At 46.7% G+C, this 25,453-nt stretch overlaps 1 protein-coding gene across 1 annotated transcript in view; it reads right to left on the bottom strand.

The window, feature by feature from the left end:
* Nucleotides 1-25,453, bottom strand: part of NTN5 (netrin 5) — a 39,153-nt gene continuing 13,700 nt past the window's right edge. The window contains exons 2-7 of the mRNA XM_063137402.1: nucleotides 7,745-8,720; nucleotides 6,674-6,862; nucleotides 4,883-5,032; nucleotides 2,979-3,032; nucleotides 1,271-1,351; nucleotides 1-348 (exon numbers count right to left, since the gene is read on the bottom strand). Of these exons, the coding sequence (XP_062993472.1) occupies nucleotides 20-348; nucleotides 1,271-1,351; nucleotides 2,979-3,032; nucleotides 4,883-5,032; nucleotides 6,674-6,862; nucleotides 7,745-8,675 (1,734 nt within the window). The 5' untranslated portion in view covers nucleotides 8,676-8,720 and the 3' untranslated portion in view covers nucleotides 1-19. The remainder of the gene's footprint in view (nucleotides 349-1,270; nucleotides 1,352-2,978; nucleotides 3,033-4,882; nucleotides 5,033-6,673; nucleotides 6,863-7,744; nucleotides 8,721-25,453) is intronic.

Below are 25,453 nucleotides of genomic sequence, written 5' to 3'. Positions count from 1 at the left end.
CCACTTGCCGCGCTGTGGCTCAAACGCCCCGACATTTTCCGCGTTTGCTTTGCTGCTGGAAACTGCGCAGTTTATGCGCCCAAGCATCCCTCCAGGGCAGGGCCAGGCTGTTTTTGTCGAGAATTAACCGGGCAGGGTCAGGTGACTCTTCATCGTTGCCGATAACCAGGTAAGATTTGCCCACTTGGAGGTGGAGGCATCGGCAGGTCAAGTCCTGCTCGGGCACCCAGAGCGGCTGCTCGCCCCGCCGAATGGGCACGTGACGCTGGCGGTAGACGGTGAGGACTGAGGCAGTAAATTGCCACCACGTGCCGGACTTCTGCATGGCCAACAGTTGTGCACGGAGAACTGCCAATCCACGTGCAGGTTACAGAAAAAGAGAGAAATAACGATCAAGAAGTGAACTTAAGTGTTATAAGTCTCAAGCTATGATATCCCTTCCTTTCAGGTGATTCTGTTATTCCCTCCCTATAAGTAGGACTGTCTACTGTTCCCATTTTTAAAACAATGATGTCACTGGTAGACATGCAAAATCACTACTTCCCAGAAAACTTGGCCTTCCAGCTATGATGTATGTATAGGGGAGTGGGGAGACAATGACATCACTTCCTGAATGAATAAGGGCTTTTCTACATGAAGGTTTTAACCGGCACCTTTATCAAGGCTTCTGCTTCCAGATTCTTTGTGGGATTAAGATCTGCTCCTTTACATGCTTCCCCCCCCCCCCAGGGCTTTTCTTTCTCTGCCTTTCTAGACATTCCATTACACAACCACTAGGTGGCGATGTAGTATAGTGGAATTGCACAATTATGCAAGGCTTCCATAAAGCCACTGAGAAAAATACCAAACTTTCATTAAGAAAAAAACCCGCAATAATAATAAAAGCAAAGCATGGGTGAGGCCCTGGAGGATGATGACGTCATGTAAAAGACCCGCAAGCTACTGTGAGTAAATAATCAGGAGCGCACAATAAAAGCCTCAGGTAGAAAAGCTCCAAGTCTTCACATTTTGCCTCGTATTTATCCTTAAAGGTGGTTTTTTTCCAGTGCTTGCCATTTTAAAGCTATGGTATTTCTTGAAGTTAGGATTGCTTATGTCACTGGAGCTTCCTGGCTGGTTTATGTTTTGGGAGGAGACCATGACATCACTTCCTAGTTTAGCATCCCCATTGCTCTTTCAGCAGAACAACTTCTCACAGTGAGGTTGGGGGCAGGGAGCCGAGGCGGCATTTCAGGGGGAGCTGTCTGTTTGGGATGCAAGTCTGTGTTACCGTAATCCTTCTTGCAGTAGTTCCTCAGGTTCATTTGGACACGTCCTCGTGGTGGCTTACAGTGGGTCTGGCATTCAGTACCTGGTGAATGGACAGGGTTAGGCTGGGGTAAAATCATCCCCCTTGACCTCTCAAATCAACAGTCCTTCGTCCCAGGAAATTAGACTTCCAGGAACATTGGTAAGGATAACCTTTCCCTAGTAAATACATCCTAGGAACATAAGAAGATGCTTTTTACCAGGCCCATTGGTCCATCCAGCTCAGTATGGTATACACCAGGGCTGTCGGATCTCAGGCTGCTAGGATTCCAATTCGGAATCTCCTTTTGCCCAACCACCAATCGTCTGGTAGTGTCCCAGCTTTTGAGCAGTCCCCCGCCCCCTGCCAACATTCTAAAAGGTTGAAATTCCACTCCTTAGCTACTGACTCTGCCCTCTTCCCAGCTTCCAGCGACTAATCAGTAGTCGCCATCAGCCCTGGACCGCCCCCGGCTTGATGTTGGAGTGAGGTCACACGGCGGAAGGGCTGTGGCGACCTTGCTCCAAAAAGAAAAGAGTAAGTCCCTGACTTTTTTTTTACAGTGCACTTCGGTGATTTGCCCTGCAGTGGCTGGGCTTGGCAGCTGCATTGTAGGACCAGCGCAGCGCCACCGCGCAGCCAATAAGCCGTGAGTGACCAAATGACAGGAAAAACCAGGATTTGTCAGGATTTTTGCTAACAAATCCACTGGGGGGGGGGGGGATTGTGAAATTTGAAGGAAAAAAGGGTTTTTTTTTCTGCCCTCCCCACCCAAAGGGCCTATGAAGTTGTAGTCATGGCAGCTCTCAATTTTTCCTATATCTATGGCCACAAACTACAGTGGCCATAAAGAGGAATGGCCCTTTATGGCTGTCGTAGTATTCAGCCATAGATATAGTAAAAATAGAGGTGCCATGATCTTAACTTCATAGGTCTGGTGAAACAGGGCTGCCGCTGCTTCTGCCTGCTCACACTCTCACCTCCCCCTACCTCATTGTAAGGGAATCTCCAGATACAAAAGTGGGCAGGGCTCCTGCAGCTTTAGCTGTTGTGATGAAGAGTGAATTTCACCAGGTGCTGCATGCATACAAAGGACACTTGCTGAAATTCCCTTTTTAATAGAACTGTTAAAGATACAGGAGCCCTGTCCTCCTTTCCATATGGCCGCTCTATTCACTAGAAGAGTGTGCACTTTTAAAATGCCCATTTTAGAAAAAAAATGCATTTTCACACTTCAGTCCATGGTGGGGAGGGAGTATGCATTTGGATGCATTCCTTTAAAAATGTGCATCTAAATGTACACAACAACAACATATCTCGGTTTCAGGAACAGGAATGAGGTGGAACATGCTTCAAGATGGAACCTGGAGAGCCTTGATCAATTTAATCCTTGCTGTTTCTCCCATCTGTACCTGCAGAGCCTAATTTAAGACAGGGCCTGTTTTCAAAGCTTTAGAACATCCCTAGTAATGCTACAGTGTTTCTGAATTTGTGCAGAGTGCCTTTCCCCACGCCACTGAGTAACTAGAGCTTGCCTCTAAAATTTAGTACCCAAGGGGGAGAGGGCTCCCAGGTTCAATAGTGTGGCTTTAGGGAAGGTTGGAGTTTCAGCACTTCTTTCTAAAATCAACCTTCTTTCTTTCATTCAAAAAAGGGGGGGATTTGACCCTCCTTTCCTCTTTCTTCTCACCTGTGTTCCATTCCTGTGGTGGGGCAGCTGTAGTTGTCATCACTTCCTGGATTCCTAAGAGATGGAAGATTTGGAGTAAGCCGTTTGCTATATAGAGAGGGGGGGGGGGCATTTACACCAAGCAGGATATTGCACTATGAAAGTGGTATGAAAGCAGTATATAAAAGGCAGGAGTCACACCAAACAGGATATAGCACTATGAAAGCAGTATGTATCAATGGGCCCCTACAGTTGTCTGTGCACTTCAATACCACTATAAAGCAGTAGTGTGGCTCCTGCCTTTTATATACCACTTTTATACTGCTTTCATAGCGCAATATCCTGCTTGGTGTAGATGAGGCCAGAGAGAGAGAGAGAGAATTCTTCGCAAAGAGATACATTCCAAAGTCTGAGTAAATAGATCCATATTAAATCTATTTGCATGCACTTGTTTTTGCACCAGTGATTCTGCTAAAAGAAAAGAACATTGTTAATATTAGTCATGAGACTTATCTCATCTTCCAGAAATTTTTCTAATGAAGCCTCCCACCCAAGTTGAGGTTCCAAATGGTTTTAGCAGAAGTCCACGGTGAGGCTGTCCTGCGTGCTTCACATCAATATCTATGCTCTATGAAGCTATTTCCTGATACACCTTCCAGCCCCTACAGAGAGATCAAGCGTTTGCTTGAAAACATATGCATCCAGAGCTATGACATCATTTCCTGTTTTAGCAATGACTTGGGAGGCCGAGCTAAAGATCTGCCTGAACATCAGAAATAGAAGGAAATATGCCTTTAAAAGAGGATTAGTCATAAGACCAGCAAGGGTTACTAGCTACAATGGCCATAGGGAGCCTCCATCTTCAGAGGCACTATATCTGTGAATACAAATATTTTTATTTTATTATCGCACTGATATCCTGCCCTTCCTCCAAGAAGTTCAGGGTAGTGTAAATGACTTCCCATCTTCATTTTATCCTGACAGCAAGTCTGTGAGTTAGATTTGGCTGAGAGATAATGATCGGCCCAAGGTTCGTGCCTCCACAGAGATTCAAACCCAGATCTCCCTGATCCTAGCCTGACGTGCTAATACTACTACTGCACTATGCTGGCTTTCTTGGGGCAAACAATGTGGCAGGGGCTATTGCCTTCATACCTTGCTTATGGGTTTCTTAAAAGGATCTGGGCTATTCTTACGTTCTCATGGCCAGGTGAGGCCATATCTAGGTAAAGCATCTCTGGCTTTAACTGAGGTCTGACACACATACATTTTCCAGCTTCACTGGCTGCCAGTCCAGGTCCGGGCCCAATTCAAAGTGCTGGTATTGACATTTAAAGCCCTAAACGGTTTGGGGCCAGGTTATTTGAAGGAACGCCTCCTCCCATATGTACCTACCCGGACCTTAAGATCATCTACAGGGGCCCTTTTCCGTGAGCCCCTGCCAAAGGAAGTGAGGCAGGTGGCTACTAGGAGGAGGGCTTTCTCCGCTGTGGCACCCCGGTTGTGGAACGAGCTCCCCAGAGAGGTCCGCCTGGCGCCTACACTGTACTGCTTTCGTCGCCAGCTGAAGACCTTTTTATTCACTCAGTATTTTAACACTTAATTTTAACTTAAATTTAAATTTTACTGTTTTAACTCTGTATTTTAATCTTATATCAACTTTGCTGTGTGGTTTTATCCTGGTTGCGCTTTTTATACTGTATTTCGTAATTGTGTTTTAACCTGTTGGGTGTTTTATTGTGGTTTTAATTTTTGTGAACCGCCCAGAGAGCTTCGGCTATTGGGCGGTATAAAAATGTAATAAATAAATAAATAAAATAAATAAATACATTAAACCATGCTTGGATGTTTGGTATGGCCATGCAGGTGGAACCCTAATGAAAAAATGGATGCTGAGCAGGGTTCGAGGAAGCGGCAAAGCTCACGGATGCAGGGCGCGTGGGCGCTGCGGCTTTGCTGGAACCCCTGCGCGCAGCGGTTGCAGGTCAGCCCGGTGACTCCGTTCTTGCACTGGCACTGGCCCGAAGTGTGGTTGCAAATGGCACCGGCCGCTCCAATGGGATGACACTGGCAAGCTGCAGAGGAGACAGTCACAGTTCTTGGGTTAGGCTGCCGTGAACCTCACCAGAACAGGTTCCCCCCTTCCGCCCTGCTGGAACGTGGACTTCCCAGAACGTGCCATTTTTACGGCCCCGCAAGTGTTCCCGCTGTTGTGCTTCGTGAGGGGACCTGCTAAGACACCCCTGCACTGAAGAGTGGATGCAAAGGGTATATATTGCAAGCCCTAGACCAGGGGTGGGCAACTTATGACCCTACCAATATTTTCACCTGCAAATCTTGTCAGCCTTTGTGCTGGCTAGGACTGATGGGAGTTGTAGGCCAAAACATCCGGGAGGTCACTAGTTGCCCGCCCTTGGCCTAGACGCCGAAATTAAAAGGACACAAGCACGTCTATGGAACCAGTGTAAATTTCATGGCTTTCCCCACCCAAGGCACTCCAACAAGGAAGCTACACGAATAATTTTCTCACAAAAACTACATTTCCCAAGGTTCCAGAGTGGAAGAAGCCATGACAGTTACGTCATCTTGGAAGCTAGGTGAAGGGCACAATCGATACATCTTTAGGCAGAAAAAAGTCCTGCAAAGGATTGCACCTTGAGGGCTTGTTCCCTCAGGGAGAGTGGAAAGAGTGCTGTCTCACTAGACTTGAGATAATTGGAGGTCGGGGCCAGAAGATCTTGACAAGAAACAGGAATTAAAAATAGGAGAGGATCCAGACTTCTGAAATTTTACATTAGCTTATTACTCAAACGTCTCTAATTTCCTTTGAACGTAACGTAAGAACATAAGAAAAGCCCTGCTGGATCAGGCCAAGGGTCCATCTAGTCTAGCACTTTGTTCACACAGTGGCCAACCAGCTGTCACCCAGGGACCAATAAAGCAGGACGCAATGCAACAGCACCCTTCCACCCATGTTTCCCAGCAACTGGTGTATTTAGGCTTACTGCTTCTGACATTGGAGGTAGCACATAGCCATCAGAACTAGTAGCCATGGATGCCTTCTCCTTGAGGAATGTATCCAACCCCCTTTTAAAGCTCTCAACATGTTTTTAGAAGACATCAGATCAATGAAACTCTCTTCACTTCCCCCACACCTATACAATACTGTGAGAATTTTGGTGGACCAGGAGATCTCCAAAATAAAACCCACATTGCTTTAATACAAATTTCCAGAATTCAGGTTGGGTTGGAGAGAGGGTGATGGTGCCTCCATTTTTTTTTCTTTTTGTAGAGAGTGTGTGTGACTCCATTCCGGGTTTCAGTCAGAAACAGCCAGAACTCTAAAGGAAGCTATCCAAGGTGCTGAACCTAGTTTAGGGCTAGAGTTCACCACCTTGGATAGTTCCCTTAGAGTTCTGACTGAAACCCGGAATGGAGTCACATCCCTGCTGAAAACGGAGCCACCAGCCTCCACGGGAGGATGACAAATAAACCAGTTTTAAATTTGTTGGATGGCTGTGCCTTTTATTTCTCCTCTTTTATTTCCCTCATGCCCTATTGGACAGTGTTAGTGCTGAACCTGCGGGGAGGCAGAAACCACCTCGCTATGCCACGTGCAATTGTCGCCATCGTTCTAGAGCCGAGGAAAACAAATAGCCGTGGTAAGGGTTCCACCGGTGCATTGCCCATAGCAACGCCATGTTGGCCTACCTTACCTTTGCAGGCCTTGCTGCTCGTCATGGGGCGGCTGAGGTCGCGCTTAAAGCCTGGCAGGCAGTACTGGCAGTGGCGCCCAGCTGTGTGGTGGCGACAGTTCAAGCAGACCCCCCCGCTTCGGCGCCCCGAGAGTTCGAAGAGCTCCATGCTGAACCGGCAGCGGTGGGAGTGGAGGTTGCAGTCGCAAGCTGAGGATGAGGAAGGGGGTCTATCAGCTCCACCAGTTCCTCTCAACCCTGACCAAACATTTACACACACCCACACACACACGCACGCACTCAACCACTGTTCCCAGCCCACGGGGTTGTCTTTACATTGGGTTGCCGCCGCGATGACGCCAAACCCCGTGCTTTCGCTGCTGCGGGGTGGCAGAGGCTAATCTTGATGCCGCAGGGAAAGCACAGGATTTCTGGCTCCAGTCACAGCCCATGCTCTGCCCAGGCAGACAGCAACCAATCGGGTTGCCAGCCGCCCAGCCACGCTTCTGCTGCGACTCCAGAGCAAGGCCTATTAGGGGCTGTCTTGACATCATCTTGCATGTCCTTGCCTTGCTCAAGAGGAAAAACGTCGGGGTAAATCCCCGACTTTTTTCCTTTGCAGCTTTGGCGGAAAGCCCTGAGGTGGCTGCGCAATTGCTGCTGCATCGTATAATCAACACTGCGCCACTGCGCACCCATCCTGGGGCTTTCCGAGCATTTAGACAGCCTACTAGAGTCCCCCACTTCTGAAGATTACCCCCAGTCCCATATTTCACTGTGAACCATGACTGCCCCTGTGGATTGCCAGGATCGTGTTAGTCCAATACCCTAGTTTACCTGCCCCAGTGAAAATCGCCTAGTGGTTAATGCTCTCAACAACCAGCAGGGTTGATTTTGGTTGGGGTTAAGCATGTGAATGAGGCTTTGATCCACTACCCAAAGCTAAATCTTGGGAGGTGGCGGCTCAAGGACCCTTGGACTCAGATGGAAGATCTTCCCTGGGTATAAATGTCTCCCTGTTTAGGCAAATAACTTGTCCCAGCCCTGCTGCGGACACACACAAAATTCCACGCCACGTGTGCTCAGTCTCACCCACACACTCATGCGCATCTTTGGGCGTGGCCCGTTGCCAGGGCCTGTCCCAGTAGAAGGCTTTGCAGGTGTCGCACTCAGGCCCGGCGGTGTTGTGCTGACAATCACACTGGGGCACCCCTCCGTCTTCCCCAGCTGTGCACCGTGAGGCGTGTCCATTGCATTTGCACCTGCCCCCGACCTGCAGCTCGGCCACCCCATAGGACGCCTCCCTCCTTCGCAGCCCCAGCGTCCGCGTCGGGTGCATGCGGTCAAAGGACACTCGGAGATCCGTAGCCGTCACCCAGTCCTGGAGGACAGGACTGTATTCGAACATCCTGGCAGAGGGGCGGCCTGCTAGAGGCATGAAGGCCACTAATCCCCCTGTTAGAGGTTTGGGGGCTGTTTGGGCCTCAATACATGCTGCCTCGTGTTCCATGGCCTTCAAGATGGTGGTGGTTGGGGGCAGACCATAGCGCCGCCGACAGCGGGTGGAGAAGAATTGAAAGGGCACCCAACTCCGCCCATAGTCCATAGATTTATAAATGGCCAGGGATTCTGGCCGTGGAGAGCAGAATCGGAGAGCCACATAGAGAACTTCCACTCTGCGTCCTAGAGCCATAGTAAGAGTGGCGTTGGTGCCCGGCTGGGACCACCAACAGGTGGCGCCCCCGTCGGTGTCGGTGAGGGACTCTGGCAAGTGGACTTTCCCGTTGCAGCGCTGACAGAATTTCGAGGCTGGGTCGGTGGAATCCCGGAAGGCGCAGAGTCGCGCAGGGGGTCTGCCGCAGGTGCTGGACGCTTCCGCCAGACGCCCAGAGGCCAGTTCGGACAGCTCAGGGAGGCAGTACCGTGGGTGTTGGTTGGCATCGTAGCAAGGGTCGCGAAGGTCGGAAGCCAGGCCCAGAAGAAACGGAAGGAAAACCGCAAAGCCCCATGGGAAGTGAAGCATCTCTGGGGGGAAGGAGCCAGGAGTCAAAAGCTAACTATACATCACCTGGAAGAGAAAGGAGGAAACGGTGGATGCGGTAGGGGTGCTACCAGCTAGGGAAAGGTGACAAGCACCCACATGCACACCCACACCCCTGTCTACTTTTCCCAGTTTCCCCCCCAACGTTTCCCCTTATTTCTTCATCCTGTTCAGGGCCACTACTTTTACCGCACAACAATATGAGCTTGTTATTCTGTTGTCTGCGATCCAGAGCTTTTTCTCTTGAGAACAACACCTCTGTTGTGGGGTATCACATTTTGCCAGAGTTCAATGCACATGTGCCCCCCACGTCAGGGACGTAAGACTTTTCAAGGGCTCCAGCACTCAGCCACGTTTCCTTAGGTCCCTCAAGATGTAAGGTTTATTTACACACATCAACAGGCTGAGAGTCCACAATATGAATGCTTCCAATTGAGTCCTGCTCCCCATCTGATGTCTTGGGGAAACCACAGTATCAAAGGATTTCCTGGCTCTCTGCCTCCTTTTCAGATCCAGTTCCAACACAGACTGATCGGAAAAAAACAAATTAGGCAAGCCCCTTGGCTTAGTAGGACGAATTCAAGCAACTCAGGACATCTCTGGGCAAAATTTGTCCAGACCACATTTCTAAGGAGCAGTGGTGTAGAGGTAAATTTTGAAGCGCAGCCATTCATCATGACAGTTTCCATTCAAACACCTGTGTTGATCCATATCAACAAACCAGTTCTAGCAATGTTCATATCCACCAGGAGCAGGGCTTTTCTAAAGCTACTGGATCTTAATTTCCCATTCAATTAAGCCACCCCCAAAGACGTTGCATTACAACAGGGAACAATATGTTGTGGCTGGGAAAATTAATGCCCCCGCCCCAGCGACTGTAAGAATTGCAGCTAAGCTCAGAGGGAACAGGGAAGTCTGAATGGGGCGGCAGATGATATCAGTGCCTCTGCTAATAAAAATGTGCCAGTACTATGTCTTTGCGAGCCTTGGCTCCATCCAGGGTCAGCCCTCCCATGAAGCAGGATGAAGCCCACACCTCAGGCAGCAGAGTGGGAGGAGTGGCAAATTGCACCTCTCCCCACCCCGTCCCTGCCTTCGGCTGGTGCTCCAGAGAGCCCCACCAGCCCCTCTCCCATTGTGGCATTTGTTGCAGTGGGGCTGGCAAGGTTCTCAAGCAGCCGCCCACTCCTAACACAATGCCAATGCATTTGACCAGCACTTAACGTTACCAAATTGATGCTGTCTAGGCCACAGGGTTTGCACCATAGAGAGGTGGGGGTTCTATGGTTCTGAAGATCTTATTAAAAGCTCCACTCCCCACCTTATCAAATTTCGATCCATTCTAACCAATGTACAACCCTGCCTTGCAACAACTTTGCTCCTAATTTCTGCCCCTTTATGTGCGATATAGGACAGGGCCCATATATTCCGATCCCTGGTGTGCATCCGATCCCAAGCCAGGCAGTGCCCCCTAGAGGGAGGGAGGAGCAGAGGACTTGAAACTCATTCAATAACACCCTTTTCTTGCAAAACTCTCCTGCATTTAAAATGGGATTTCCTTGCGGGTGGTCAGCCTTGGTAAATAGTAGGTAGGGAGATGAATGCACCCCTTCTCAAGTTGTTACTGCACCTGTTCTTGGCTCTCTGATCATTCATGGGACAATAATTCACACGCGCAACGCACACACATCTCAACGACCCACTTGAATCTAGAAACCAGGCCCAAAGAGCCAAATAGATGAGAATTTAATGAGCGTGAGAAACTAAGTTTAAACTCCCTTTTCACAGTTGAGGCACGATTGGGAATTAGCCCAGTCCCTAGGGGAGGGTGGGAGGAGAAGTAAGGAGAGAGGGTGGAAAGGTAATAAGCAATGAGAGCTTGCATCTGGTCACTGGTGTGTGTGTAGGGGAAGGGATGCCTTGAGAGTGGTGGTATGTATTTGAATGGATCAGGGAGCGCTAATTTGTGGATTATGATAAGCCAAATTCTCAATTTTCCCTGCGTTCCAGCATGCTGGGGGTTGAGTAAACAGGCTGGCTCCCTAAGGGGGTCACAGCCATCGCTCTTCTAGACAGCAACGTCTGGAGAGCAAGAGGACGTCGAAGGAAGAAGGGTCTCCTCTTGGCCTAGAAATAGCAGGCCCCGGAGCAGTAGATTTCCATAGCAATGTCCAGGCTCCGGGACAAGTTCTCCTCAAAGAGCATGTCTGAATTTGCAGGCTTCCTTAAACACTTCCACTTTCTTTGCTGCCTTTCAAGGACGGCTGTTGTCTTATGCTTATTTCTGGGGCATGCACTGGTTCCCCTTGCCCAGCTGCAGTAGAGCGCCTGTCTCCCCATGAACTCTTATGCCAGAAAAGAGAATTTTGGCAGCTGCACGTTTTCTCATCCCATACCGCTATGAGGAGACAAATTGTGCCACCTAAAATTCCGCACAGCTACCGTTTCCCCGAAAGTAAGACATCCCCGAAAATAAGATCTACTTCCAGTTTTGCCTCTCGCTGTAATATAAGGCATCCCCCCGAAAATAAGACCTTTTTTTTTGTTCAACAATAAATGTGTACCGTATTCTTCTTCATGGAAAAATAAGACATCCCCTGAAAATAAGACCTAGCGCATCTTTGGGAGCAAAAATTAATATAAGACACTGTCTTATTTTCGGGGAAACAGGGTACTACAAGGTTCTGGAGCCTTGATCTGCATTGCTTCTGGTTCTGGACCATCACACCCACCCACCAGGCCTAGAGCTCACGCTCTCTTGCAGCCCACAACCCTTTTCACTTCTGCATTCTCACAGCTTCCTGCCCTCCCCCATTTGATGCGCTACAACTGCTGTTCCCCAACCATAGGGTGACCATACGGAAAGGAGGACAGGGCGCCTGTATCGTTAACAGTTGTCTAGAAAAGGGAATTTCAGCAGGTGTCACTTGTACGCATGCAGCACCTGGTGAAATTCCCTCTTCATCACAACCATTAAAGCTGAAGGAGCCCTGCCCTCTTTTTTATCTGGTCATGCTAGGCAGGGCTCCTTCAGCTTTAATAGTTGTGATGAAGAGGGAATTGCACCAGGTGTTACAAGCGTACAAATGACACCTGCTGAAATTCCCTTTTCTATAAAGTTGTTAAAGATACAGGAGCCCTGTCCTCCTTTCCATATGGTCACCCTACCCAACCATTTCTCATCAGTTAGTATAGGGCAAATGGCCTCAGCTCACCTTCTAGGTAAGGTGGAAGGCTGGGATCCGAGAATGTAGGATTCTGCTCTGAGAAAGCTCCGGTGCCCTGCCTTTCCCTTAGAACAACCCCTGCATCCCAAACTCACTAGTCACTTCTTTCCCCAAAGAATGCAATGAACTTGAATTGTGTCTAGAGTAGCACATCAAGAATTTGGTCACTGCAGCTTGTCAACTATTAAACATACAGAATCCTGGCCACTTGTCTTTGGCGGGTAGTCACCTTATAAGGAAACTGCACTTTTAACGGAGGCGTGTCACTTGGTTAGTTACTTATTGACCCTGTTCAGGCAACATGATAAATCATGGTGGTTAAGTATTTTGAGCTAAGTATTATGGCTTATGCCATGTAAACCATGACATAGCATGGTATGTGAGCCTTTCCTAACCATGGTGGCTACATAACCACAATTTAAACACACTCACTATCCATTTGCTGTAAAAGGATTAGCAGCCTAGCCATGGCTTAACGTGTCGTCTGAACAGGGCCACTGTATTTTTATGCTGTCCTTCTTTCAAGGACCTCAGGGCAATAGATATGGCTTTCTTCTCTTGGACACCCATTTTATCCTCACCACAACCCTGAAGTGGTTTAGACTGAGGAATCATAACTGGACCAAGATCATTCAGAAAACTTTGTTGCTGGGGCAGATTTGACCCTGGGTCTTCAGGTTATAGACCTGCACTTAGACAGAGCAATCCTGTTGATGGGTGGGAGAGACGGCAGTGGAAGAACCTGGTTAGGTATTATTACTTTCTAGTGGACGTGTAATGCTGATTAATCTGAAATAAAGTGTTTCCTTACTGAATCTTAGGGTTGCCAAAGAAACACACCCACACAGCCCGGCCAGTTCTTACGCCTAACACCAACGATCTGAAACAGCCAGTTAGTTGGAGCTTTTTGCAGCATGTACAAACTTTATCCCCGGTAACGTCTGCACATCCAGCCTTAAGGCAAAATCTTAAATTAGGGTAAAATCTAATGGGCCACAAGTGAATCTGGCATTTTATGGGAAATACCTTGCCAGATCTGGAGTTTACTGATGTTCCAGACCCCAAGACTGGTTACCTGGAAGGACACAGCTCGACACCAGTGTTGAGAGGCTAAAAGGTCCTTTAATGGGTCCCTTTGTAAAAACGCCCACAAGTGTGAGAAGAAACAAAGAGACAGCCATAAACCACTAAGCGTGTAATCCGCGTGGGGTTATGACAGTCCCAAATAAAGCTTCGGCTCTGAATGAGACAGTCAATTACGGGATGGGCCGAGGCGCTCACGGAGGTCTGGCGATCCTAGACGCGCGATCTCCTGTTTCTTCTCCCTTGATAGGGGATAATCCTTGCAAGAGAGGAAAGCGATGCCTCTGTATTGTCTCTTGATTCTTTCTCCCTGTAATAGCTAATTGCCGGAGGAGGGGGGAGCTTTGATTGTGCAGCATTCCTCAGCCACCAGGGAGGTCTTATCTCTCACAGTGTGTGTGTGTGGGGGGGGGGGGGCTCCTTTGCACTGCTGTGCAACTCCTTCTTCCCAGGCACGCCATGAACCAAAGTCTCTTCCATCCCATGTAATCTTTGCCTCCTCTGCTTATCGGCTGACTCCCATGGAGGTCTACATGTGACATAGGCTGGAACTGGTCATCCACGAGGATAATTTTTCCTCAGAAGAGTCTACGAGCCAGTGTGGTGCAGTGGCTAAAGTGTTGGACTGGGAGTCAGGAGATCCGGGTTCTAGTCCCCACTCGGCCATGAAAACCCACTGGGTGACTTTGGGTCAGTCACAGGCTCTCAGCCCAACCTACCTCACAGGGTTGTTGTTGTGTGGATAACATGGAGAGGAGGATTATGTAAGCCGCCTTGGGTTCCTTGGAGGGAAAAAGGTGGGATATAAATGCAAGAATAAATAAATACGGTAAATTTATTTATTTATTTAATTTATTACATTTCTATACCGCACAATAGCCGGAGCTCTCTGGGCGGTTCACAAAGAGTGAGAATCGACCCCAAAAATGGATGCCCAGGCCCTAGCCAGAAATGGGGTGGTAAGGGTGCATAAAATACACCTTAATGTGTGTGTGGGGTGTGTGTGCAGGATTAATGAAGAACAGCCAGAACCTAAATATACAAAATAGGTCTCAAGTTATTTCATTGCATTAAATATTAGTAAAGTCAAATTTAATTTGATAACATTTCAAAAGAAGTCCATGAGAGTTATCCCCCAGTGCAGGCTCCAGCTTGGGGGGGAGGGACTTGGGCAAGACACCCTCAATGACCCCCCTTCACTCAGTCAGCCTCTGCCCTCACTGCCCCCGTCACCTCCTGCTGTTGCTCTTCTTAGTCAATAGCTTCAGGTATTGGGCGGTATAAAAATGTAATGAAAGAATGGATTCTAACACTGCGGCTTTAGGGTGGATTCCTGCATTGAGCAGGGGGTTGGACTCGATGGCCTTGTAGGCCCCTTCCAACTCTGCTATTCTATGATTCTATGAATGAATAAATGAATAAATCATTTCTGCTTGATTGACAAGCAGAGAACCAGCAAGCAAGCCGGTTGTGGTAGCTACCACTACTACTACTACTTCTCACCAATCTAGTTTAATTTGTTTGTTTGCTTGCTTACTTGCTCACTCTATTTCTTTATTTACAGGATTGGTATACTATGTTATATCTGACCAAATTTCTGAGCAGTGAACAATAAAAAGGAAGGGAGGAAGAAGATCAAAATACAGAATTAAAATATTAAAAATCAGATGATGTTATCTAACACTGCGGCTGGTCAATCAGGAAAGGCTTGTTTAAATAAAAATGTCTTTGGCTATTGTGAGGCCTGAGATCTGTTTAGGTCAGCTGGGCTTTTTAGCTCTCTTTTTTTTTTTAGTTTGATTTGATTTATATTGTATTTTAACTTAAGTGGTGATTGTGAGCTATCATGACTGTCACTCCTCCCCACTCATGTGGAACTGAAAGGAGGGATAGAAAGAACTGATGAGAGAGAGAGAGGGAGAGAGAGAGATGAGGATTTTTTTTTTTTAAAAAAATGGGAATATGTGATATTGCAGCAGCATCAATGTGAAACAAAAGACATAGGTCACTGCCCCAAGATGTCGCCAATCTAAATTTGGACAGAGGGGAGAGAATTGAGAGAGGGGAAGCAACCCCCCCCCACACACACAGAGAGAGCAGGAAATAATGGGGAAATGGCTCTGAGCATAAGCAAAGTGCATTTCCCTCACCATGCAGGAAATATCATCTGGTCCCTCCACATCTGCGATTATGGGACCTGTTTTTCAGGCAGGAGAGCGCGTTGCCAGTCCTTCTCTTTTTAAAGACGTGAGTGACAGGTAAGGGCTGGATTTTCCACCAGTGTACAACTGTCTTTATGTTCTTTTCCCGGCCTCTTCAAATGCTCAAATAAACACTCCCCCTTCCTTTCCACTGCAAAGAGCGAAACGTCCCAAATTCAATTTTATGCCCTTCTGTGAAACTCTAAACATCCCCACCGACAACCCTTCTGCCTTAGCACCTGCTGTGGGGGTGGGATGGGATGGGGGGAGCAGAAAAAAACCTTTAAAGTTGACCTGTGTGTGTGTGTGTGGGGTTATTGGTGGCTCTATTGTTACTGTTGAAAAACTGACACGGTCACTTAAAAGAAGGGGGGGGGGGAAGAGAACCAATTTCTTCTTCCTCAGTTTTTTTAAAAAGCCCCCCCTTTCCCCCCTTCATTTTCCAGTAGCAAAATCTATCTTGACAAATTGGTGGGGTTCTGAAGCCATCTGGATTTTCAATAAATCACTTGTCAAACATAAAACAAAAGCCTTTCTTTTAGGAAGGGAGGTGTGTATGGGGTGGTAAAGGCTCTGTGATTTTAACCCTTGCCAAGTTTCTGAAGACAAATTCTGGTGCAGGAAGAGGAGGGTGACTAGGGTGACCATATGAAAAGGAGGACTGGGATCCTGTATCTTTTAACAGTTGTCTAGAAAAGGGAATTTCAGCAGGTGTCCTTTGTATGCATGCACCTGGTGAAATTCCCTCTTCATCACAATATTAAAGTTGCAGAAGCCAGATACAAGAGGGCACGGCTCCTGCAGCTTTAACTGTTTTCTCCAGAAAACCATCTGAACTGGGTTGTTTGGTGACCAAGTCAGAAAACAAGCGGATCTGGATTGTGAGAATACGCCAGTTGTATTTGCCCAGTATTTACTCCAGTTGCAAAAATGGGGTTATATGGCCTATCCTTTCAGAGCTCTGGATTGGTGGAGACTAGAGAAGGGAAAAGAGATCGGGCATAATAGGATGCCAACGCAGAAGATATAAGCATGCTTCTTTGGGCTTTTCTACACTCGTCATTTATTGTATACTCGTTATTCCCTACTTACAATTGTTAGACACAGTTTTGCTTCTGTGTCTAACGAGTACTTTTTGTGAATTTTTTTCCAGAGCAGGTAAAAAAGCAGCATTTAATTGTAAAAGCAAAAAAACCCTGCTTTTTTCACATGTGTATTTGTGGTATTCCGCTACACCGCAGTGCCACCTAGAGGTTATGTAGTGGGAAAGCAGGAAAGGAAGTGCTCTTCATGTAGTGCTTGGATTTAGATACAGATTAACAGCCTCATGTAGAAAAGCTCTTAGCCAATAGTAGCAGCATCTCCTTATCCTTCCTTATTGGAGATTTCTATTTATTTATTTATTGCATTTCTATACTGCCCAATAGCCGAAGTTCTCTGGGTGGTTTACAATTGCTTTATAAATATGCACTGTTCCTAGATTGCTGAGGTGCATTCAGGAATTTTCCCCAAAGATTGGGAGGAAATTTTATTTTTCTCAGTACTTTAACTTCAATTTTCTGCTTGTCATCCAAAGGGGACCGATTGTGTATGGATGTACCTTTGGAAGAAGGATATGAGTTAACAGAAACCTTATCAAAGATGGTGACATTTGACCCCATGGAAATTTCAGCAAATTCTTCCAATTGTTGGTGTTGTCATTATCTCTGAAGGTTGACTTGGTGTGTATTTGCTGGGAGTGCCTGCGAATTCAGATTTTCTTTTGGAATCGGATAATGATTAAGATTAGGGAAATTGCAGGAATAATCCTGCCGATCCCATGGTCGTGTTGCTGGGCTATTTCGAAGAGTTGGGAACAAAGTGAGAAGTAGACCTACATTTGCTGTCTCTGAATGACTGCAAGAATATTGATAGCCCAGTAGTGTGTGTTTGGGGGGGGGGGCGGGGAGAAACAATCTGAGAGACCATCAATAGTGAATTGGGAAGTCACGTGTTGATCTTTGAGCTTGAAATTGACTCATGCTATAATTTTAGATAGGGTAGGATTAGTTATGTGGGTAATATGGATTAAATATAGACACTGGATTAGAACTGCTAAATCTCTCTCATTGCAATCGGGGCACTTTGCTGCCATTTTACATTGGGGCTGCTGTGTAATTATAGTTAAGATTTGAGAGAAATTGATATGTGTGATACGTTGTTCATTATATTATTGTTTACCTCGTTGTTGTCGTTGTCAACATATATATCTTCAATATGTGGTTCCTGGGAAAATGCAGACTTGCATGACTTAACTATTTGAGAGATTCACCAAAGTAGAATGCCTCAAGGTTGAATTTATGAAGTAGCTGCTCTAGGACTGTCTGGAAAGGGAAAACTGCTAGAGCAGCCTTTCTCAACCTGAGGCGCTCCAGATGTGTTGGACTACAACTCCCAGAATGCCCCAGCCAGCTCTGCTGGCTGGGGCATTCTGGGAGATGCAGTCCAACACATCTGGAGCACCCCAGGTTGAGAAAGGCTGTGCTAGAGCAACAACTCTAACTTGGAAGACCTCTTTAACTCTGATTGGCTTTTCTTAACAGAGCAGCTGAAAAGTTGATGGACAACCTGACTGGTAATTCTGGCAATAGTGACTCCTTGCTCTCACTTCCTTACAGAATTGTTTGTGTGGTCAGCACCTATGGAGAACAAAGTGTTGCCTGGGCAGAAGAAGCTGAAGGACAGCCTACTCTGGCATTGGCCAGGAGAACAAGGATCCCAAGTAGCCCTATCCCTCCTGCCTCCCAGGATGACATCACAAGGGGAAGCCCAACCTGGCCCCATCTATTGGCCCCAGAAGGAACAACTGAAAAAAGCATGCCTTGATGTAAACCCTGCCCCTGGCCTCCACCTCTGCCCAACCTGTATTTGCAAATAAAAAGAAACATTACAAAACACCGCTTTGCTAAGGAACCAAACCTGGATAAGCACTGCTCCCTTGGAACCTCTCACTGCCAAGAGGAATGGGGTGAAGAGAATGCTGACGAATGAAGGTGAAAGAGAGACATGAGGATATTTGCCTCTGGCGTTTGCTGTACACAAGAAATTTGCCTGGATCCCCCGTGGAGACTTCCAGCATTAAGTCCTACCCAGGTAAACTTACATAGGACTGCAGGCCTCCTCCTCGTCTTCGTTTCTCTTCCCTCCTCCCTGCCCCCAACCTCATAATTCCAAGATTTCTTCTCTGTGAAAGAGATCACTCAAGAACAGGATCCCATCAGGGGTGTCTGGGGATTCACCCTGCATTAGCCCTGGGCGTTGAAGCCATCAGTGACACAGAGCTTAAAATAAACAGAAGGAAAGCCAGGAGCTTTTTGTGTGTGTTTTTTTAAAAGAAGAAATTCTTTTCTGCCGGCCGTATGAAGTGCACATCGGCAGGGGCAGGTGGCGGCTGACTTGGACCTCACGTGTTTGCTAGATTTTACACTTTGACACTTCTTTTGCATCCCAGAAGGCAGGTGGTTGGAGACACAGCCGCTCCAGGAGGGGGTACGGGAAGCATAAATCATGGCTAAAAATGACTTCCCCCTCCCTCCTTCTCCATCAATTCTTGTACTCAGGCCCAGCTCTGTATTAATTCGTTACACATATGTTGTATCACCTTCTGCAAGCGCACAGGGTGTGATGGCTCAGGGCTTCCAACTCAGAAATAGACTCAGAATAGCAGAGGCGCCATTTAGAAGCCGGTGGGGGAGATGATTTGCATGGGGTTATTTTTCAGGAGCAGAGAAAGAACGGGCAAGGGCCTTCGCTCAGGGGTAGAGCACCTGCTTTGCATGCTGAAGGCCCCAGGTTCAATCCCCAGTATCTCCAGGTTACGGCTGGAAAAGACCTGTTTGAAAGAGCTGCTACCATTCAGTGAAGACAATACTGAGCAAGCAGACACAATGTAAGGCAGTTTCCTATGTTGCTATCACCAGGCAGCTCACTAGCTTCTACATACTGGGGCTGTTCACACAACACACTAAGCCACACTCAGTGTGAACCGTGGGTTAGCATGTTGTCTGAACCTAGGCCATTACCCACAGTGTGGCTTGTTAACTGTGCAAGATGGCTTATTTTTCTCAAACAAGCCACCGTGAGAAGCCATGGTTTGTTCAGGGTGGTTAACAAGCCACACTGCAGGGTTAACAAGACACTCTGTGGAAAATGTCCTGTGTTCAGACAACACTCTAACCCACAGTTCAACAACCTACATTCAACCACTGAGTGCGGCTTAGCGTGTTATGTGAACAGCCCCATGGATTGAGTGACTGCTGTATGCAATTCTGTTATCAGGGAGGGTTTTTTGTTTAAGGTTCCTTCAATCTATAGGGTTGGATCCAGGATCTGCATTCCGTGGATGGGAGGTACCTCTGCCTGAATTTTGCATATCCCCTCTCCCTCCAGCACCACAGATTAATATATTCTGCCCCTCTGAGGAGCATTTTCAGCAGGACAGAGGGCCTTCAGTGGGGAGGAGGAAAGTCCACTTCTGCCTGGCCAGTGCACGTGTCCAAATCTGAATCCAGCCCACTATGTGCAGTTTTATTTATTGAATATGCTTATGAATTGCCCTTCCACTAATTTGCAAGAAAACCATAAAAACGATAGCATGATGCAACGATTTCAAACTAAAACTAAAACAAAACACGGTCTATAAATGCACGCCAGGCAAAAGTCTAGCTGTAACGGTTTGCACTATTTTGCACAAGACTGGCATTATGTGGTCTTGGACCAGCTGTAGTTCCTGAACATTTTAAAAGGGCAGCCCCACAGAGAGGATGTTCTTAAAGTAATCTTAAAGTAAAATAAGGCACGGGCCGCTGCAGCCAGTGAGCTACGAGCAGGGCCTTTTTTGTTGTGGCTCACACCCTTTATTTGCAAGGGATTCCGGGACACACCCCTTGGGTCCTTTGCTTTGTCCACTTACTTCTCTTGGCAGCATCCTACCAGGCTCTCATGCATATTCTCTAACCTCATTTGCTAGTGGCAATCCTTGTTTTTCTGAATCGCCTGCATGAAGTAAATCACTGCCTTTCTTTTGGGGGAGGTTAACTTCTTTTTTAAAACTGTGAGTTGCTAGTAGAGTTGCTGTTTAGGGTTTAGTTCTGTCCCTAGAATCTCTGCAAGTCATTTTACCCAATACAGCTGCTGAGGTATATTTTGAACTGTTGATAAGCTATTGTGAAAGAATGGGGGGTTGGACTTGATGGCCTTATAGGCCCCTTCCAACTCTACTTTTCTATGATTCTATGATTCTAATTGTGGGTCATCTCCCCACCCAGCCCACGATGCTAATACAACTTTAACAACAAAAAAAGGAAAGAACGAAAGAACAAAATTCTACTGCAAGGGTTCCCAATGCAGCACCCATGGCTTCCCAATGTGATGCCCACGAGTACCCAATTTTTTTTAAAAAAAAATGTTTTCCATTTTTAAAATATACGTACATGGATTTGTATGAAATGCATAAAACTTCCTAGCAATTATACATGGCCTGCAACAAAAGTGGACCAAATATCCAAATAAATATTCATTTGAAGGTGATGTCTAATGCCACGCTTTCAAATATCGGAAGTGTTGTAAGGTTCTCTATCCAATGCATTATAGGAAGCGTATGTTTATCCTTCCGGTGTTGTAATATCAGTCTTCTAGCTGTCAAAAGGGCACAGAGAATCCGTTTACACTGACCATTTGTTAATTTCCGTGAAGCAGGTAAATAATTTAAAAGAACATGTACATGCGTGAATATTACAGACTGTTCCAGTACCATTTTTTCCTGTGTAATAACCTCCCCGCAAAATGAAGCAACTACTGGACATTGCCAAAACATGTTTTTAAAGAAGAATTAGCTGTATTGCACTGCCAACAATTAGCTGAATTAGGCAATCCCTTATTAAACAAGAGTTGCAGTGTCCAGTAGACACAAAGCAAACGTTTTTGCTGAATAAGATGCAGCCTATGATCATTAGACACGACAGGTAGACACCAAAGCGGCGATTTACTGAGTAGGCATTTTCTGGTGGTGCCCATGGCATGGTCTCCAATTCCCAAATGCACCCACAGGTCCAAAAGAGCTGGAGACCCCTGCCCGACTGGCTTTTAAATCAGGGGAAGACTGGCATTGGCAAAGGCCTAGAGCATGCAGAAGGGAGAGGTAAGACTTCAGCAATGTGTAAATACAGCTTTCCCCAACCAGTTGCCCTCCTCGGCCACCCCAAGCCTGCTGACACCTCCCTCTTCTGCGTGGGTGGTGCAGTTCTGGCTACAGAAGCAAAGTCACTCACAGCCTGAACATCGAAAATAGAGGGAAAGATAAGCAAGTAACTCCAACACATGTCCTCCTAAGAGTCATCTTTGCCCTGCAGCGGCTCTGAATCGACACTGCGTCAGCTATATGACGCAGCTGCCGATTCACTGCCACCATGGGGCAAAGGGATGATGATGCACAGCAGAAAAGTCGGGGACTTACCCTGACTTTTCCTGCTGGAGTGAGGTCAGCGCAGCTTTTCTGCTGTCTGTCCTCGCTTCAGCACCACACTGGGGGCTGTTTCTGGCGGAAGGTGGCCTCCCATTGGTCGCTGGAAGCCGGGCGAGGTGGGCCTGGCAAGCCAAATGGCCACCGGAAACCCCGCACTGCCTCCCTTCATTTAAATAACTCACCGCCACCCTGCAGCAGCGCCACTGCAAGGTTTGGCAGCAGAGAGGCACCAACTCTGCACAGTGAAGGCAAGGCCTTAAAATACACAAGATTTGCTTTTGCAATTTACCTTTCAAACTAGCCAAGAGTAGTCTGCTGGATCTCTTTGCCCTCCCTTCCCAGAACATGAAATTGTTAGAAAGAACCTTTAAAACCGCTACTATTGAATAAAAAAGAAGCCTGCATTCCTGCTTCAGAGGGTAGTATTTATTTAATCTATTTCCCAGAAAAGCTTCTTGTAGATTTGTATCCAGGGGTACCGCAACCTCACAGTGTGAATTTTCATATAAATCTATTTTTTAAAAAACAAAACCATTTCTCCCTTGTTATAGCTCTCTGTGGTGTGTATTAGTAATAGAGAGACATATGGCTTCCACAGGTATTCTGTAGAGCAGTTCGCAGATTTGGGGGTCAAACCCCTGGCTGTCATTCTAGAGCACTTCCCTCCCCCTCACCATCTGTTGGGTAAGAGCCTGAAAGCATCTCTGTGAACCAGGCTACTGCTATTTCCTTTACTTTTGCAATAGGGTTACTAAGTTTGCTTCCACACAGTAGAGCCTTTACTCTGGCATTACTTTTCTGCTATTTCATGGAGGTGGAATTAGAATGGAGGTTCCAACTCTGAATATGGTGCTACGTTACCTGGAAATGAGTTTCCACTTGGGCAGGATCCTCTGGTAATGTTTCCATTCAGCAATGTTAATTTAAAGTTTCCTCTATGTTGGTTCAGCCTCTTTTACTGCATCCTGCCAAAGCAATAAAACAGGCTGAAGCTGCAAGCAGGGAGTATTTAATTAAAGGCAAAGGAGCCCTTTAAAGCCTCTAGGGTGCTTTGCTTGTTCATACCAGCTGGTACCGGAATTGTTTAACTGCAACAATAAAAAAAAATTGCAACAATGAAAAAACACAGGAGGATAATGGAGAGCTCCATCAGACGAGCGTTTTAATGCACGCTCGTTACTGGGCACTCACATATTTTTGTGGGTCCCTCTAACGACGACGTCTGCCTCCCGCCCCTTCTAGCCTTCTTCACACAATAAAAAACCCACGCCAGTAAGTCCAACTTATTTTTAAAATATGGAAGTTGCCGCTATCTCCTGCTGTGTGCAGAAGCAGAAAGATCAAAACGACCCATTGAACAGGCCACGTGCACATTGTTTACTTCCTCTTTCAAAAGAGGAAGTAATGAGGGACAAATGCGTGGGCAGAAAAGTGAAGGTAAGGAAATGCAATTTTCTTGTGATGGTGATGCCATTCCAGGCATTTTCTCACAGAAAATGCCTGGAATGCCATCCTCATCATCCTCATCAGGATGTTCTGTAAAAAGGGATTAAGTGACAGATTGCAACTCCAGAGAAAGGGGATCAGACAGTGATTTGCCAAAAGCCGTTCAGCAAGTCTCCGGGGTCTAAACTCAACACACTGTCCATTGCATGACGCTAGTTCTCAGTGACCATTCACAGCCACTTGCCTATTACTTTTAGGTTTCTTTGGGATTTTCTCAGTTGAAAGTTCGGAAGGTTTTCTCATGCTTCGATTCCACCCCATCTCGTTTACGCTTCTGGGCTACCAATTCGCCCCACCTCCTCCCAGCGGAGGTGATCAGAGCAAAATAAAAGGGTTTGTGGTTTCAGGATGGAACGGATACGTTAGTTCGTCATGTGTCTTTGCTTAAACAAACTGCAAGCAGCAATGCTTCCTGTTGGCCAAAAGACCCGTCTCTTTGCCTCTCCCTCATTCTCCCAAGCCTTCGGCTCTCGTGACAGGCTTTCCATGACGTCAGGTTTTTTGGCGTGAACTCCTCTCTTCGGAGGATATATGGCTCCCGGCTCTCAGTGGCGCGTCTCCGTTTCATCTCCTCTTGCCGCTACACCAAATTAAACCCAGGAGGAGCCGGGTGTTGCCGGAAACAAGCCCCGCTCTTGACAGGGTCAAATAATACCTCAACGAGGATAATGGCAATTTTCCAGCCATTGGATATCCAGCTCCTAACCTGGAACTAACTGACCACAGGCTCGGGCCTTGACTCTACTTTAGCCCCGTCCTTCTCCTGTCCGTCATGGCGGCATACGGAGGTGTTGCGAGGCACTTGAAAGATTTGGAGACTGGGCTCACAGGAGACAAATCAATATAAAATCTGCACATGCTAATTTATACCTATATATCCAAATCTGGACATTACAAGGATGTATTCAAATTTCACAGAAGGTGAACGCCAGCCACTTGATTGCTCATTCAAATCATGCCCAATAAAATAAATTCTTCAGTTCATTTTGCACCATGCCCCAAATTGGCCTAAACCAATGGAAAATGGGGCATTTCCCTCCTTCAGCTTAATTGCCATGCAGAGGAAGACTTTTTTTGGGGGGGTGCAGCATGTGGGGAAGGGAAAGTTAACCCTTCCCTCCTCACCTGCAATGCTCCTGAAAATTGGGAAGTATTGGCACCAATAGATATTCAGGGATCTGTGGAACAGATTTGGGGTTGGGAGCAGCCCTATGGCCCCACTATTAGGAATAGTCAAATGTTTGTTTGATTCCTTTATGGAATTTCTTTGCCCAATCCAAGTTAGAACTACCAGCCTCAGGCAAGCACAAATAGCTCCATTTAAGAAGACATTGCTTAAGTCATCGATGGCGTCATTAGAATCTGTTTCCAGCTTATCTGATCCTACAAAACTGCACAGATTTCAAACCAGATTCCGTAGCTGTTCCTCAGAGTTTCCTGAATTACATCATGCTTTGCGATCTTCTGCAATTTTACCTGACTTCCCCGAATCACAAAACATTTCTCAGCCATTCATAAAACATGCCAGTTCTTCCTGCACAACATATTGCAACCGAAGGTTTTGTATTTTTATTACATTCAGATCATCTTACCATTTCTACCCTAGGCTGATGAACTGTTTATTAAAGTGGCTAGTCCCAGTGGGAGCCTCCCAAAATTATTAAACATGTAAACACATTGATATTTATGAATAATTAGGGTGGCCCTTTAAAACATTTGGAAATGCAGTTATGATCTATGACAACCTTCCCTAAGCCGGTGCCCTCCAAATATGTTGGACTACAACTCCGAACATCCCCAGCCATCATGGCTTATGGCTGTGAAGTCAGTGCTGAATAGGGCTATTGCAGATTAAAACAGATACAGCAGGCAGAGAACGGTTTCAGAATGTTTGGTAGTGAGAAGTTATGAATGGAGTAGAGGAGACTTAGAGATTCTCTACATTAAGCAAAAATCCCACACTCTTAGCAGGCTTTCTTCTGGAGTCTTTCCAGGTTTACATCAGACTACTTTAGATGGCAATCACCTGATTTGGAATTGAAAACTTGCTTTCGCAGCAATGCTGTATATGTTCAATGAAACTGCGCCACTGCCAATATGGCATCAGTAACTTTTATTACAGCTTATCTCCGATCTTTTTGAAAGCAGGATAAAGGGGGGAAAGCGTCAGAGACGTCCTGGAGGTTGATGACGTTGTGTAAAGGACCCACAATCTTCTGTGAGTGACCAATCACAAACGTG

Source organism: Elgaria multicarinata, chromosome 11 (genome assembly GCF_023053635.1).
Source record: "Elgaria multicarinata webbii isolate HBS135686 ecotype San Diego chromosome 11, rElgMul1.1.pri, whole genome shotgun sequence".
NCBI lineage: Eukaryota > Metazoa > Chordata > Lepidosauria > Squamata > Anguidae > Elgaria > Elgaria multicarinata.
This window is presented reverse-complemented; position numbering and strand designations above follow the sequence as displayed.